Source organism: Convolutriloba macropyga, chromosome 1 (assembly GCF_964194025.1).
Source record: "Convolutriloba macropyga chromosome 1, txConMacr16.3, whole genome shotgun sequence".
Taxonomy (NCBI): domain Eukaryota; kingdom Metazoa; phylum Xenacoelomorpha; order Acoela; family Convolutidae; genus Convolutriloba; species Convolutriloba macropyga.
Genome location: NC_134468.1, coordinates 77,319,502 through 77,335,718, shown reverse-complemented (window position 1 = coordinate 77,335,718; position 16,217 = coordinate 77,319,502). Strand labels below are relative to the sequence as shown.

At 38.5% G+C, this 16,217-nt stretch overlaps 1 protein-coding gene across 5 annotated transcripts in view; it reads left to right on the top strand.

Annotated features, from left to right (window-relative positions):
- The window catches only part of LOC142342856 (multiple epidermal growth factor-like domains protein 8), a 56,699-nt gene extending 43,054 nt beyond the window's left edge, over positions 1-13,645 (top strand). For all 5 annotated transcript variants that reach the window (XM_075394523.1, XM_075394513.1, XM_075394499.1 and 2 more), the window contains 6 exons: positions 933-1,286; positions 1,689-4,405; positions 4,815-5,029; positions 5,512-5,916; positions 10,555-10,872; positions 11,154-13,645. In XM_075394523.1, coding sequence (XP_075250638.1) covers positions 933-1,286; positions 1,689-4,405; positions 4,815-5,029; positions 5,512-5,916; positions 10,555-10,872; positions 11,154-12,899 — 5,755 coding nt within the window. In that variant the 3' untranslated portion in view covers positions 12,900-13,645. The remainder of the gene's footprint in view (positions 1-932; positions 1,287-1,688; positions 4,406-4,814; positions 5,030-5,511; positions 5,917-10,554; positions 10,873-11,153) is intronic.
- The last annotated feature ends 2,572 nt before the right edge of the window (positions 13,646-16,217 follow it).

The following is a 16,217-nucleotide window of genomic DNA, read 5'->3' as shown; positions in this document are numbered from 1 at the left end:
TCAAGATTTTTGTTACGACCATATGACGTCAATATCACTTCAGATCCATAATTTTTATTCGTTCCAACTGAATTACGTGCGTGACGTCATTTTCCATTTTTAGTGGTGAGAGCGTTTTGTTCATTCGCGTGGTTGTTTTTGGTTACACTTGACTTACCTCACTCTCAAAAGTGACTTCCTCACTCTGAAATTATCTTTTCTTTAATTCGAAGAGATAAGGTCAATTGGGCGCGTGTCACTCTAATTGAGGGTTATTTGGGAGCAGCTAATTGAAGCAGCAATAAGGTAAACATTTTCTTAATCAAAATATAACATCTGAGCATTTAAAAAAGATTTTTTTGTGTTTGTTTCTTTTGCTATCTTTTTGAGACTGCATATCTACGAAGCTATTGCGGCTATTTTTCTGGCAATCTATCAGCTATTTTCTTGCTTTTTTATTCTTGCCCGCTGAGCAAATCCTAGAGCACGTAAAATTTTGAAGTTTACAATTTTGAAGTTTACAATTGAAATTTCATGTGACAAGAACCATTTTTTTTCAAGAAGATCACGACAGCTGTGACACTTCCAACGTAAATAGCAACTTTCTATTCCCCAGTCAACTTGAACTTTAATTTCTATTTATGTTCAATTTATGCACTGTATGCTCTATCAGTTTCTCGTTTATTTTACTGTTTCATTCCCAATGGAGTAGAGTTCAGTAGCGACTTTCGTTCGGCAATCTGTTCTTTTTGAATATGCGAAGTGTGTATCGATAAATGATTGAGGATGAATAAGTTAAGGAAAAACGTGCTTAATTTGATTCTATTACTTTTCGTAATCATAGCGGTGCAACAGTATAATCATGACTGCTTGTTTTCAATTGTTCTCCTGATGTTATCTATCAGAAGTGAAAAAGATGGGGTATTCAAAGAGTTGGTTTGTTTGTTTACCAGTTGTGTTCATCCCTGCATTCACGGAGAGTGTGAGAAAAACCGCGAGACCAATCAGTTCGAGTGTTACTGTAACAAAGGCTACTACGGCAGGGAGTGTAACTTGGACTGTGGGTGTCTGTTTCGAAGCACCTGCAGCCGGAGAGGGGTCTGTGATAAGTGTGACGATGGCTACACCGGACGAGATTGCAGTCTGTGCAGTGATGGTTACTATCAGGATGGTAATGAGTGTAAAAGGTGCAACTGCAGTGGCAACGGAGATCCGAAACGGGGAGAGTGTAACAAAAGCGATGGAAAGTGTTTCTGCATTAACAATACCGATGGCTACAACTGTGAAAAGTGCAAAGAATCGGCGGGGTAAGAACATGAATCCATTAAGAAAAATTCGTAGCAACCATTTGATGAAATTATGCTTAATGCACTTTCCCAAAATCTTTTTAGTTGCTAGTTTTGAAGATGACATGCTATAAAACAGTTGATATCGAAATTTAAAAGTTTGGCATTGTTTTTTCTCGTCTTTTAAATGTATGAAACCTTTTTTTGAGATTTAGATGTCAAAAGTGATGAGAGCGAATGAGATAATTTGATTTTCTTTTATAGATGTGCTAATATCAATTTCTCTCTTCTCATTTTCGTCTTGGGCTATTGTATAGTTTTCATCATAGATATTCCAGGCATTGGAATGTTTGTCTGGTACTCGTCGTGTGAAATAATAATTGAGATTTTTAATTCCTGTAGTATAAATTTCCTTTTTTGTAGCTATTACTCCAAACCCTCCGAAGGGAATACTTGCTACAAAATGTGCACTGGTTGGGCTATAATGTCCAGCATTGATGGCATATCATATATTGGATCGGAGCAGGGCGACGGTGCCAAGAATCCTGACAGAGTTGTTTGCATCTGGCAAATCAGCACAAAAGATGACCCGAGTCCCAAATCACCTGCGATTTCGGGGGGATCGAAAATCACGTTTGAAATTACCGCAATGAACGTCGAATGCAATCACCAGTATGTCTATGTGTATGAGAACACGCCCTCATTTTTGACAGGAGAAGGTGGAACAAGCGACAGTTCCATGAATACTGACAACCATCAGCGAGATAAAATTCTAGGCGCGTTTTGCGGTCGTCATTCACACGGACATAAACGAGTTGTTGAAGCGGAATCCACGATTACTGTTGTGTTCAAAGCCAATGTCACGGAAGGAGACCAGTTCTTTAACGCAAAGATTACGGTCCATAAACAACCGTGTTCGGGAAATTGGATCTCAAGAGGCGACGATTCCTGTGAATGTCCAACAAACATGACAGGGTGGAATTGCGATCAAGTAACTTGCCCGAACAATTGTTCAGTTTCTGATAATCAGGGAGCGTGTGTTGTCGGAGATGACGATCGATACTTCTGCAGTTGCCACCCTGGGTTCACCGGGAGTGACTGTTCGCAAAGGATAACTCACGAAAGTGGTGCACAATTCACAACTTTGCTGCCTGGAACATTCGCACGGGAAGCCAAATATGGACGTCACGGACATACCATTGTGGTTGATAAAAGCAAGAAATATATCTACATAATTGGAGGCAGAAATTTTGTAAACAGTCCTGTTGACATGATCAAATATTCAATCGAAGAAAATAAACTGACAACTGTAAGAACTGAATTTCTAATCATCCCGTACAGAGGCTATTATCATACAAGTGCCATTACTGATAGTGATACAGTTTATGTTTTTGGAGGTTTGCAACAAATGGATCACAAATGCTCTCGTACTTTTTGGCATTTTATTCCGGATGCTAAAGCACAAAACGACAAGTTGCAGATGTCTCCAGTTTCGAAGGATGACTACCCTGCTTATTCGGAACCGGGACATAGTTGGATACCCACTGTTGCGCAGCATACGATGAACTATATAAAGTTACCGAGCAAAGATATGAAAGAGTTTGTCGAGTTGCTCATCATAATTGGCGGGTATAGCCCTGAACATGGCTTCAATAACTACACCCTTCAGTATAACATCAAGACTAAAGCGTGGTCTGCAGTTCCCACTGAGGGAACAAAACCCATTGGCATTTTTGGCCACACTACGGTCTGGTATGAAGAATTTCATACATTTTACGTCTATGGTGGGTACGTTTACTCGAAGAACTCCGTTTATCTGTCGAATGAACTGTATGCTTTAACGTACACCTCGTTCAATGATGATCCGGCAGTTGAGGGAGGGAAAGCACGCTGGACTGTAGTTTACCCTAAGGGACTCACGTCTCGGCTGTCAGCAATTGCTTTTCACCAATCGGTGGTTGTTGGTGACTACATGGTGGTTCTGGGAGGGCGAACTGAAACTCAAGACTTCACAAACGAGGTCCGCATCTATGTGATAACATGTAACGCCTGGATCGTCGAAGGTCAGTCGATTCCTGACACTGGAGTGTTCAGTGGAATCCGGTTCGATCCTGTGATTGGTCACTCGGCTGTGGCTATTGGCAATGATATTTACATTTACGGAGGCTTCAATGGTGTTACCTTTCAGTCAATGAACAAGTTGTCCATGCCAGAAGACATTTGCAACCTGATGCATGGATCTCGTAATAGGCATGAGTGCGAGAGAATTACGGGCTGCTCTTTCTGCAGAGCTAAACAGTCAGCAATGTGTGGGGGTTCAAATACGTGCTGTTTCAATGTGTCTAACTATAAGCGGGACGACATCTGTGAGCGGTCTTCTATTCACAAAGCTACCGATCAATGTTATATCAAATCTTCAGTGTACAATCATTGGCCGCCCAACTTCAGAGCGCCCTGTTCTCAGCACAATACGTGTGCGCAATGTTTGTCCCAGTACCTGAGTGAAAATCGATTTAGTCACCGGAAGGAACAAAGCTCCTGCAAATGGTGCCCTGACAGGAACTGGTGCATTGACCGCGAAGACCACTGCGATCCGTCTGGAAGTGGTGTAAAGGATTTTACGGAGCCTGAACTGTGCACGCAATATAATATGTGCATGGAATCTGACTGTGGAAAATGTTACGATTCTGGCGAATGTGTCTGGAGCCGACATCTCAGTTACGAAAAGAGTGATCAATCAAAGGTCATTGTAAGTGTTGACTCGCCTGAGTTTGTTTGGGGCTGTTTTCCCAAATTTATCCACAATATGATTGAGCCAGTGGCTAAAGACAGCGGTTCCTGTCCCGCCCCCTGCCATTCGTATGAAAATTGCTCGTCTTGTTTGAACTCGGGTGGCGCTGACGGAGGCTGGAAGCAGTGCTACTGGGCACAAGAGTTGAACGAATGTATTAGCCCTACATTTGCAGACATGCAGTGTGCGGCTGGAGAGTGTGGTCGAGTGGTGAAGCATTCGGCGGAGGGATGTCCCAAAGTGTGTGAGGACCAGACTCAATGTTCCACCTGTGCACAGATGACACACTGCGGCTGGTGCTCTCTACAAAGTGGAAGCGAAATGTTGGGTCTGGGAGCATGTTGGGAAGGTAATGAACAATTTTGGGATGCTTTATTTTTTGGAGTCATCAGTTTAATACGAGCTTAAATGTACAGCATTTCCTTTCGAAATTTTTGTTTTTGAGGCAATGGTCGGCAAACGCTTTGCATGTCGTTGGCTTCAAATACTTCTATTTCATTCATAACGTACAGTAAAAGTTTCAATGTTTCATGACTTTTCAATGTTTCATGACTTTTCAATGTTTCATGACTTTTCAATGTTTCTTTCCTCAAATTTTAGTCATTGAGGTGTTAGGAGTTTTTAAAACGGGAAGCACTACTCCAAGGGGCAACTATTGAGTGACATCAGATATGCATACGTTTGGAATAATAGACGATTTTGGTTGCATGTCACACTACCAGGATTGAAAGACTGACGCATGTGCCATTTATTTCTAGGTGGACTGAATGGTCCGCGACAGCAGAGGTGTACCTCAGACAGTGTCATCTCGCACCTGTTGAGTAAGCCTAAGAACCACCAGATTGGCACCTACATCCTCTTCTCCCTCCGAGGACACTCCTGGTCTCACTCCAGCTGTCCGCCTGAGAACGAGTGTGACAACGCGCATCACGACTGCGACTACAAGACACAGGAGTGCGTCGACCTAACTGAAGTAAGTCTCCTCGACTCCTTGTCTTTGATAGGTTTTTAACCTCATTATATCACTTTTTTCTCAAACGAAGTTGAACTTTTAAGAATTTTTCTACTGGAAGAAATCCCGTAAACTGGCTGCTATTGACGCCCTGCACGCTGTTCGAGGCAATTATTCCGACCTCAGTCGGTTATGGATTATAATTGTGTTGGTATATACGGTGCGTAGAATCCTACTTGAAGTGTAACGTAGCTTTTGAATGCGTTTCCTAAAGTCAAATACTTACTTCCAGGAAATAAATACACTTTGTTGTATGGTAAAAAAAACGTGTATCTGCATGCAAATTCGATGCTGCAAATATTTTAAGCAAAAAAATACTGAAGATCACGTTCCATTGTATTGCTGATTTCGATTTAATCACACTGTTGCTTTACGTCTATTAGGTTCTTGCGTCAAGTTTTTGCTTTCGTTCTATTAAGTAAAACTTACCTCTTTGTTGTCAGAACTTCGAATGCAAATGCAAGAAGGACTACTTGAAGAACGAGGAAACAGGAGAATGTCAGCCACAATGCAACCCACCGTGCTCCAAGAATGGGGAGTGCGTGGAACCAAATGAGTGCAGGTGTAAACTGGGATTCAAGGGACCTCAGTGCGAGACTAGCTGTCCATGTCATGGTCACAGTGTCTGTTCAGATGACGCCTACAACCCCTGTCTCAAATGTCAGCACAATACCAGTGGAAGGAACTGCGATCGATGTGTGTCCAAGTATTATGGCAATGCGACTACAGGCACAGCCAATGCATGTATAAAGTGCTCTAGTCTCTGCAGTGGAAAGTCCGACTATTGCATTCAGAACAGTACTTACCACGAGAATTTCAAAATGCTCTCGGACGAGTCAGAGATTTTGGTAGGTAGATAGTAGTTCATGCAAGATGTTGCTCGATTCGTATTAAGGCGCAATGTCACAATTTCTAAACGGATAATTAGTGAACGATTTATAACATCTCATAATTCATCTTCATAAATGCTGCTGCATTATCATAGTGCGAAAAACTTGTTTTGAGAAAAGGTCTGGAAAAATTTTACTGGAAACCCTTCAATCTCAATAATCTTTGAATGGTATTTTTAATTGCTTTCCTAGAGAAGCAATTATTGTAAGCGTGTGTGTCTTTTTTATGCAAAATTTTCGCTTGACCGTTTTGATTTTTCGAGTGACTTTTATGCCCTTGACTTTTTGCGTTTCGCGTGATCTAAAATTCTCTCTCAATCACAATTTCAAGCAGCTGAACTCAATTGACGGCAATTTAATACTAAAAGTCAACTGAAAAGTGCGCCGAAACTTGTGTCACTTTTTACTTTAAATCTTAATAGTGGTATATGTTAACCTCTAATGTGATTTGAAGGTTATTTGAAGCAAGCCCACTATTGAACTTCTTAGTCCCATTTAGGTTTCCCCTCCACCCCCTCCCCCCCGACTGAAGCAGGCTGCAATTGATTAGAGCTCCCACTAGTCGTTCGAGAGCAATTCTTCTGACGTTTAGTCGGTTATTAATAGCCGCACAGCGATAGTTGGGGCTATTATTGGCCTTCTCTTGGTTTTTTTTCGTCGTCGCGATTTTTGTTACGACCATATGACGTGACAACCACTTCAAATATGCCTTTTGTTCATTCGTTCATGCAATTTCAACTGAAGTGCGTGTGTGACGTCATTTTTCGCTCTTAGTGGAGCGAGTTTTTTCGTTCATTCGCGTGATTAAATTTTTGGTCACACTTGACTTTCCTCACTCTCAAAAATGACTTCCTCACTTTGAAATTGACTTTTATTTACTTTAATTCAAAGAGATAAGGTCAAATAGGTGTGTGTGTGTGTCACTCTAACTGAAGGTTATTTGAGAGCAGCTAGTAGAGGCAGCAAAAACTTATAAAGATTTTTAATCAAAATATAACATATCAGTCTTCAATGAAAAGACGATTTTTTGGGTCCGTCTTTTATACTGTTTTTTTAAGACTGCGGGTCTACGAAGCTATTGCGGCTATTTTCTGGCAATCTGCCAGCTGTGTGTTTGTTAATTAATATTACGCTAGTGGTGGCTGCGTGGACCGATGGTTGAGTTATTGAATTATTGCTTTCATAATTTTTAATCTGTGTTTAATTTTTGGTGTTGCATTTCGTACAACGCTCAAAATGAATGCTACGTACTATTAAAGGAAGAAAAATGGTCACCAGCAATGTATCACTATAAATGAAGGTTATCTGTGGACAGCTTTTGGAAACAAAAGATCCAAGTAGACACGATCAAATTATGAAATAACAGAATTAGGACAAATAAATTTCCTCTTAGATTTTTTGAGGCCATATGTTTGTTATTGGTTTTTAGATTACAGGTTTACGAAGCAATTGCACTCATTTATGGCCATCTGCCAGCTATTTTTTAAAAAATGCAAGATCCTAACTATGATATTTAAATAGTGTTTGGTTGACTTATCTCATTACGAATTACCTCATCGCCGCTTTATTTCATTATCGAAATGACTACTCTATACTAAGTTGAAGGCACTAAGATAAACAAAGAATTTATCACTCTTATTGAAGATTGTTTGAGATCTCTCTTTACTTCAGTGTCTTAAGTTGAAATATCGTGTGATTATGGTCAAATCTAATTTGTTAATGATGTCAAAATGATATATTTAGTTCCTGTATTAATTTCCTTGTCTTGCTTTATTTTATAGAATTTTTGGATAAGAACTTCGACGTCACGCTCATTGCATCAGCTTTTTTGTGCAGTTGATATTTTTTTCATTAGCTTGAATACTTTTTATCAACTGAGTTACTTCATTCCCTAATATTTTTTTCTCGTTAATATGCAGTTTATTAACCAGGTTTATCGTACTTTTTGTTCTCATTTTTAATTGGTATTTTGAGATCACTGGTAAAAGGGGTAGTGCAGCTATTTTCTGACAATCTGCTAGCTAAGGTATTTAACTTTAAAACTATGGTACGTAATGGTTTTAGTAACTTTATTTAAAGCCCCCTAGTGATCTTTTCCCTGACGACAGAAGCAGTCTGGGTTGGAATCTAGCCCGCGTCAAGTCGTTCGGGAGCAATTTTTCTGAATTGTTGTGTTTTAAATGCATTTTTATGGCTGTTTCAGCCGACTCAAATTTTCGCATTTCAGGTTTTTTTTTAATAAAGCATACTCCAAACAAATTCTTCTGTTTCGGTTTAAGTAATCACACAACTAGGTACCAAAAGGTTTTTTATAATTGTTTTCAGGTCATTTCATCATCTTTGCTGATAAAGAATACAAAGCAAATGGTTTTTCCTATAATCTACCAGCTATATATGATAGCCGCAAGGCAATAGCTGGGTTATTACTGGCTTTCTCTTGGTTGTTTGCTTACTATTTGAAGAGGAATAATTGTAATCTTTTTTTTTAAATCAATGACTTCTATTTTTAGAGGATGTTTTTAGAAGAAGTCCAATGCCGCACGTTAAAATAAGTGTTTAGGTCAATCTGCTGAACAAAAGTCAAGCTGAGAGAGAGTTTATTATTATAGCTGCGAAGCTGTAAGCTGAGCGTAGCTATATTGCGGTGCTCTTGGTTTTTTTGTTTCGTCGTCTGACGCTCTTTTTTCGTTTTACATTTGTTCACACAGCAAAGCTGAAAAAGTCAAATTTTCTGAATGACTTCATCCTCTCACTAAAGGCATTTACGCGCGTGACGTCATTTCTCACTCGCTTTAGCAAAAGTTTTTAGGTTATTTGCGTGATTAGATTTTGATCATACGTGACTTACCTCACTCAATAAAATGACTTTTGCACAGTTTAATTTGAATTAAAGGTCAAAGGAACTCATGTGCAGTAAAGGTCCCTAATAAAAGGCTTCTGCGACATGAATTTCAACAAGCTTAATTAATTTATCGCTAATTGTTTTTAACTAGTTTTTTGAGCGGCGTCGATTTTTTTTTTCAATTTAGATCTGTATCTGTTTTTCTCTATTATATGGCACGCAGGTCTATTCTTTCGCAGCTATTCCGGCAATCTGCCGGCTATTTTGTATTTTTCTGAGAGAGAGCGAGAAAAGTAGGGGTGAAATTTTTTTGCCCAGCGAGCAAGTTTTTTGATAACGTGCGGCTTTTTGAAAGCAAATTTTGTTTCAACTCAACTTTATCGAATAAAATTGTTTCAAGTTCCCAAATATTTTGTCTGATTGGACTCTTTTGAGCAGTTGTTTGTACCATTCTTCTTAATTGCACCTGTGGAGTTTTTGTTGAAATTATTTAAAGTGTTTAGGTGATTTTTCTATGTGATCGATTTCACTTCTAATTTTTTTGATGAAGAAAATGGGTTAATTGTAATCAAATAGAGGCCCATTTTCGTCTGTTCATTACGTGTTTTGCCTATTGTTCTGAATATAAGTTTTCTCTTTAGATTTTCTTGTTCACTTTTTAATCCAGAGGTTTTGTATAGGTACTGCTACTAAGAGTTGACACTTCAAGGCAACTACAAGGTAGTTTTTCGTTGTTTGCTTTTTATTAAATTAGCGTTCTTCTGATTAGCGTTCTTCTGACTGGCATCGGATGGTTGTGACTGATCGAGAATAATAATGTTTAAAAGATTGCCAGAATAATTGTCGGGAAGTAGCATTTTTTAAAAGAATTTTGTAATTTTTTATTCGTTTTGGTGGTTTTTCTGTATGTATATTTTGTTTTTTTTTTTATAATAGACAGCAATCAGTTACTGATTGATGACTATCTGTGTTGTAAGTTGTTTTTGTCAATAGTTGTTCTGGAATCGGAACGTGTGAAGAAATACTCGGATGTAATTCCAGATACCAGTTCAGACTTTTCTCATGTTTTTTCTATCGTTTCAATAGTAAGTTGATTAACAAAGATAATAAACAGAATAATAAATTAACAGATAATAAAAAGAACTTTATTTTTGGTCTGTTTCTATCGTTTTGAGACTACAGGTCTACGAAGCTAATGCGGCTATTTTCTGGCATTCTGCGAGCTATGTATTTAAGTAAATATTATTTTTTGCACTTTGTAAATGTTTTTCTTTAGCGTTCTTTTTATCTAATTTATGAAATACAATTGCTAATAGCGATAAAGTTTTCAATTACTGTTCTCATTATCTACCAAATATGTTTACCAACAACGTTCAATCATTGCTGCTGAACTTATTATTTTTTTAATTTTTTTTTGCTTTTTTCCCTCTAGCGTAATCTTTGCGTGCCAGCATTCAAGTTTTTAATTTGCCCCTTTTGACTTGCCCAGAAAATGGTGTGAGTTCACAATTAAATTTGTAGAAATAACTTCAATTTATGTTTCAATTTCAGGTGATAGCAGTACATTGTTGATCGACTTTTCTGACGTTGTTCTGTGATCAATTAAGAGCTTTTAGTCTTCATTTTTTAGCTATTTCTTGTAAAAAAATTTCTCGTCAGTTTTTTTTCGGAAAGGGACTTTGTGAATGTCTGTGTCGGGTATCTCTATCTCTATGGCACTGTGTCATGTTTGAATTGATGAATGTAAATTTTAGCGTGTGTTCGAACGAGAAGTTCAAGTTGGTCCTGAAGCAAACACCAGTGGGGCCCGGAGCGGAGAAGTAGTGTGTATTTTGTGTCAAAACCACACCTCTGGCAAGTATTGTGAGAAGTGTGAGGATGGCTACTACAAAGACGAAGAGAGTGGAGGGTGTGTGCCTTGTCAGTGCAATGGACACGCTATTGGAAACAAATGCAACTCCGAGACAGGCATGGAATGTGACTGTCAGGGCCACACGAAGAACCCAGAGTACTGCAAGTCACCACACAAAGATGATTCAGGACTTCGGAAAAGCTGTTCTGCTGTCGAGCAGGTTTGTTCTTAAGGGTTAAAATGGCGGAAGATTGTAATCGAACTGCATGTCTATGGTAAAGATATCAGTAATCAAACTTTGGTTTTTATTGCAATAACTGCGTTCGAAGGTCTCCCAAGTTTAGCTTACATAAAAGTGTGCAAAATTTTGCTTGTTGTCATATCAGATACGGAAATTTAAGAATTGCAGTACTCATTGGCTCAGATAATGAACTGCAAGTTTAATCTCAGTTGAGGCTGTCTTGGTGCAAGAAATGTTGTGAAATAATTTAAACTGTTTAGTGTTCAAAGTGTGATGGAAATGAATACTTGGGAACACCATCAAATGGTCGACAGTGCTACAGAGTTATGGAATGTTGGATGGACACGTTTCACATCTCACCAGACAACCAGATTTATGATGACATTCCTCTGAATGAAAAATTCTTGAAACCCGGACAGGCATCCTTCTTTTACGTGAAGCCAGCGGTGCGGACGGGACAGCAGATGCACAGAGTTGTGGTTGAAATCCACGGGGGAGCGGTTGACCTCTACGTCTCAGATGATCCACTCATGGTCAAGATGGACATATCAGAAGGACCCTCGACTGTGTCGTTGTATGACGCAAATGGTCGCTTGATTCCACCCACGAAACGAAAACAGCCGCGGAAAAGTTCTTCAGGACAATTGACAGGAACTCGACTACCGCCAGCTTCAAGTGGCCAAGAGATCATGCAGCATGCAATTCGCTCCAAAAGAGCTGCAAATGACAAACCAGAATTGGTTGCTGAGAGAGGTCCGAACAATACCTACGAGATTAAGCCCAAAGTGCGAGGAATTTACGCAAATGTTAGCAATAGGCAGAGTATGTATGTAATGAACGCCGAGTTCAACTCTGAGAAGAAAGCGATGTATGTTAATATCAGGTCACAGAAGACAGTTCTTATCGCAACAAACGTATCAGGTAGATTCGAAGTACTGCTTCCTGTCAATGAAGATAGCGAGAAGTCGATTCGTGAAGGAAGGCCGAAAAAGAAATATTTCTTTACCATTCATAATAATCAGATTGGAGTACCCGACGCGGATAAATCGAACGCCACTGGAATCGTGTATCAAATTCAGTCCGAAGTCAAGTTCCCAATAACCATTTGCATATCTTTCATTGTGTACTTTTGCTCGTTTGTAACTGCGGGGACATTGTCCTTCATGAAGTTGTACAAGGCTATTCTTCGTGGCGACAATGAGAATGCTTCCCAGAACAGCGAAAACGTCTCACAATGTCCAACTGTTCAGATCAACTTCCACTTCCAATCACAAATTGATCCTGTTCCCGATCAGTTTGATAAGAAACTGGACACTAAGACCAAATACATGAGCCTGCCTAGTAAAAAGTCGCGGGACAAGTCATTCAGGAATATCCAGTCGCTTGGTCGACAAATTTACTGCGCCAAAACTCTGTGCCTACAACCCTTCAGGGCGAAACGAGAAGCTCCAATGACTGTCATGTTCGAAACTCCTTCAGGCTCAAATGGTCAGCGATTCTTCTTTGGAACTGCGATCGTGCAGTACAGCAGCAAAACGAAGCGGAACCCACCTGAAATTATCCCTACAACTCCGACATCAGCCGGTGCCTTAAACAACTCTTCGGTCGCTTTCTTCACGCAGAGAAGCGACAGCCAAATGATGAGTAGAGAGAGTCTAGTCCCCGCGACCTCAAATCCCAACTACTCGACCCTTCCCAACAACAGATTGGGTCACCACAACAGTTTCGGCTCTGTGTCCAACAATATGTACGCCGATACACAAATGGCATTACAAGAAAGATTTGCAAGTCTTTCCAGAGGTGCGCCAGGAATTAATAGACACCAAATCTACGGCCAGCAAATGGTGCCCAGATCGGGGTCTATGGCCAACACGCCTATGAACATGGACTCAGCCCAAAGTACGATAAACCGCAGCTCGCTAAACAGAAATAGCATGCCACGAAGTCAAACTTTCTCTCAGAGAAATCAAATAAACTTGTCGCCCACGGCTACGTCTTTCATTTAGTCTATAAACTAACAAGTAGATTGTTTAGAAACTGCTTCCCAGCCCTCACCCTCCCCTCCCCTTGTTCTTCCTCGAGCCCCGAGCAAATCGTGCATATAAACCAGGACCCCATGCCACTAAATTGATTTCATCACGCACTATCATTTCCTACATAAATGCCTTCATTCGTATGCTATTAAACCGGTTTATAAATGCTCCCTTTTCTCGCTATAGATTTTGTTCTTTTTTGGCAGATTCTTCTATCTTTGCGTTATTTTGCTACTTTTCTTCAAACTTCAACATTTGTAAAGTGTCTTAAAACTGTGACCTGATTTTGTAAATTATTCAATTTTTGTTCCTTTGTGAGTTTTTTTGCAATTAGCTTTTTTTTCGCTTTGATATCATTGCTCTAAAAATTTGACAAAATGGTTATGATCAAAGTTTAACTGAGTTGGACAGTTGTAAGAGTAAGGTATGTTTATGATAATTTAGCTGATTATTACATAGCTGACTATTTAGTTGATCATTATTGCTTATGTGAACTAAGAAAGAGATAACTTATTAGATGCTAGACATAGTTGATTTGACTTTGTAATTTATATCGAAATGTTATGTGGACTCTCTACCATTTCTTCTAATAATTTATCTGTTCATCAATCAACAATTGTCATTCAGCAGTTCCTAAACCGATATTTTAAGCTAACACCTAGGCAGCACTCGGCTTCTATGACCAATCTCCAGAACTCCCCTCCCCATCAGAAGAAAATCATCTATAATGGATATATTCTCCATTATGATGGTATTTATTAATTGTAATGGCAAGTCCATCCTCTTATTATGCTCTACAAATCATTATAAGTGCGAGAACAATTTGTTCATACAATCTCCATTAATATACATTTAATTAGGAGAATTAATGTTAAAATTGTTGAAACTGGTGGCACTGTATGCCTGTTAGACAGCAAATTCTGGAAGTTAGCGAGGTTACCATCTGAGAGGGAAATAAGTTTGGAAAGTTAATGGCGGCGTAATCTAACCTATGTGTTTTTGTGCGATCAATGTTATCTTTTTACTGTTTTCTGCAGGCAAATTTAGCCTGGCGACTTTGTCGGAGGGGGGGGGGGACTCAAATACAATAACGCTTAGCCAAGTTTGGGAGCTGTTCTGACATTTCACGTATTTTCTATTTATTGGCAACTACTATATTGTCCCTTAAAGTTATTATTACTGTTGTTATGTTCTAATTAAAGAATTTTACACAAAGTAATTTGATATTTTCAGTGTTTTTCGTTACACTTTAGCTAGCTTGTTTTGTGAATTGAAGTCATGAACAAATTCATTTTTAACTGCTCTAAAACACCTACAGTATCTATAACACAGTTCCGTTTTTAATAGCATCCGTCAGCCTCTCAACGGCTATTATTTAGGAGCTTTCCTTTTTATAATCCAAAGAATTTGCATTGTATTGGTGCTCTACCTTTTTTTGTAAGATGTTTTTACAGCTTTTCATGATTTGGAATTTTTGAAACGGGATAAACAGGTACAGCCTGGCTGGCATTAAGTTGCAATAGAGGAACTCAGCTGGCTTTAGTAGCCTTATAGGTGCTTAAACTGCTATAAGGACTAAAATCAAGGCCAAAAGGTATCTCAATTTTTGCTGTTTTTAAGCCTGGAATGCAGCAACTTTTCCTTTTTTGTCATTTTTCCTCAATTGTTTTTATTGGTTATTTTAAAGGTCCGTCATAGTTCATATGGCTAGTATGCTATGCTGCTATGTTTTGTTTATTTATCTTGTTCATGTGAACTTTAACACCAGACATAAAGCATTTTTCGGTAATTTCAAGTTTTTTGACATTTTTCATTTTTTTAGTTTTTTGCAGCCTCATGGGTCGAAGAACTTCCTGTAGGTTTTGATAATATGTTACTGCATAAGTTCTAGTGTAATTTAAATGGTTTTAAACATTTTAGTATCACGAATTTCAGCAATTATTTTTAAATCAAATTTGTAAATTTCAAGTTTTTAACTTCTGCAATTTTCGCAGTTTTTCAGTCCTCAGGGGCCTTGAAACCTCATATAGGGTTTGATAAAAGGGTACTACATAGTACCTAGGGGCAAGGCAACGGTTTTAACTTTTTTGAAGTCACAAATTTTTGCGATTTCTTTTGTAGCAAACGAAGTTTGTAGCAATTATAATAGTCCGGTTGGTCTATTTTGCGCGATTTTTCGTTTGACCGATTTTTCGTCTGGCCCATTTGACTTTTCGCACTTAAAAATGGGGTAAACAGGTAACGCCCAGCAGGCATTAGGTTTCATCAGGGGCCCTTAGCCGCGTTTAGTAGTCCTTCAAGTGCTTAGTGTGATGAAGCTACCAGGAAGGCCGTAGCTTAAGGGTAAGTGGTCATTTTAGTGAGCATTTTAGCTCAAAACTTTACAATTTTTCCTGTTTTTCGTTATTTTTTTGTTAGACCAATCTAAAGTCGAGGCCGGTTGAAGCTGATAAAGGTCTTTTGCAAGACATAAGTACTTTTTATGACCTTTTTAAGAGCTGAATCTTTCGGCAATACAAACAAAAACACGCAGATATATACTAATTTTCAAAAAAAAAATTCAAGTGTTCCGAAAGCTTGTCATTCTTTGAGTTGTTTCAGTCCAAGGCGTCACGGAACCTTCTCTTGGGTTAGATAATAGATTACTGCACAGTTTCTAGTGGTAATGAAAAGGTTTTCAACATTTTAACATCACTAATTTTAGCATTTTTTGACAAAACTTGCAATTTTTCAATTTTTTGTCATTTATCGTCATCAAATTTTTCCAGACCAATGGGCCAGAAACGATTCTTATGGGTTTCATATGATGTTAGTGAAGAATGTCTGCCATGGAATAGTTTTCAACTTTTTAATATCTCAAAATTTAGCAAATTTTTGCAAGATTTTAACATCACAAATATTAGCATTTTATTGACAGAACTTGCAATTTCTTCATTTTTGACATTTATTGTCAGTATGAAGATTTTTCGATTCTGAGGGGTCGAAAAAAATCCTTAGGTGTTGGATAATAAGTTTCTGAAACAGTTTTTTTTGGCCATGCAAAAGTTAACTCCTTAATATCGCTATTTTTAGCAATTTCTTGTTGATAAAACATTCAGTTTTTGAAAACTTTTGTTTTTTTTTAGGTTTTTCTAACCTCAAGGGTGTTCTTTAGGGTTTGGTAATAGGTTACTGCATATATTCTAGGTGTAATGGAATGTTTTTCAAGTCTTTAATATCACGAATTAAAGCAGTTTTTAGGTGTTTGCAGATTTTTTTTGAATTTATTTGATATTTTTTGTGTTTTTCCCC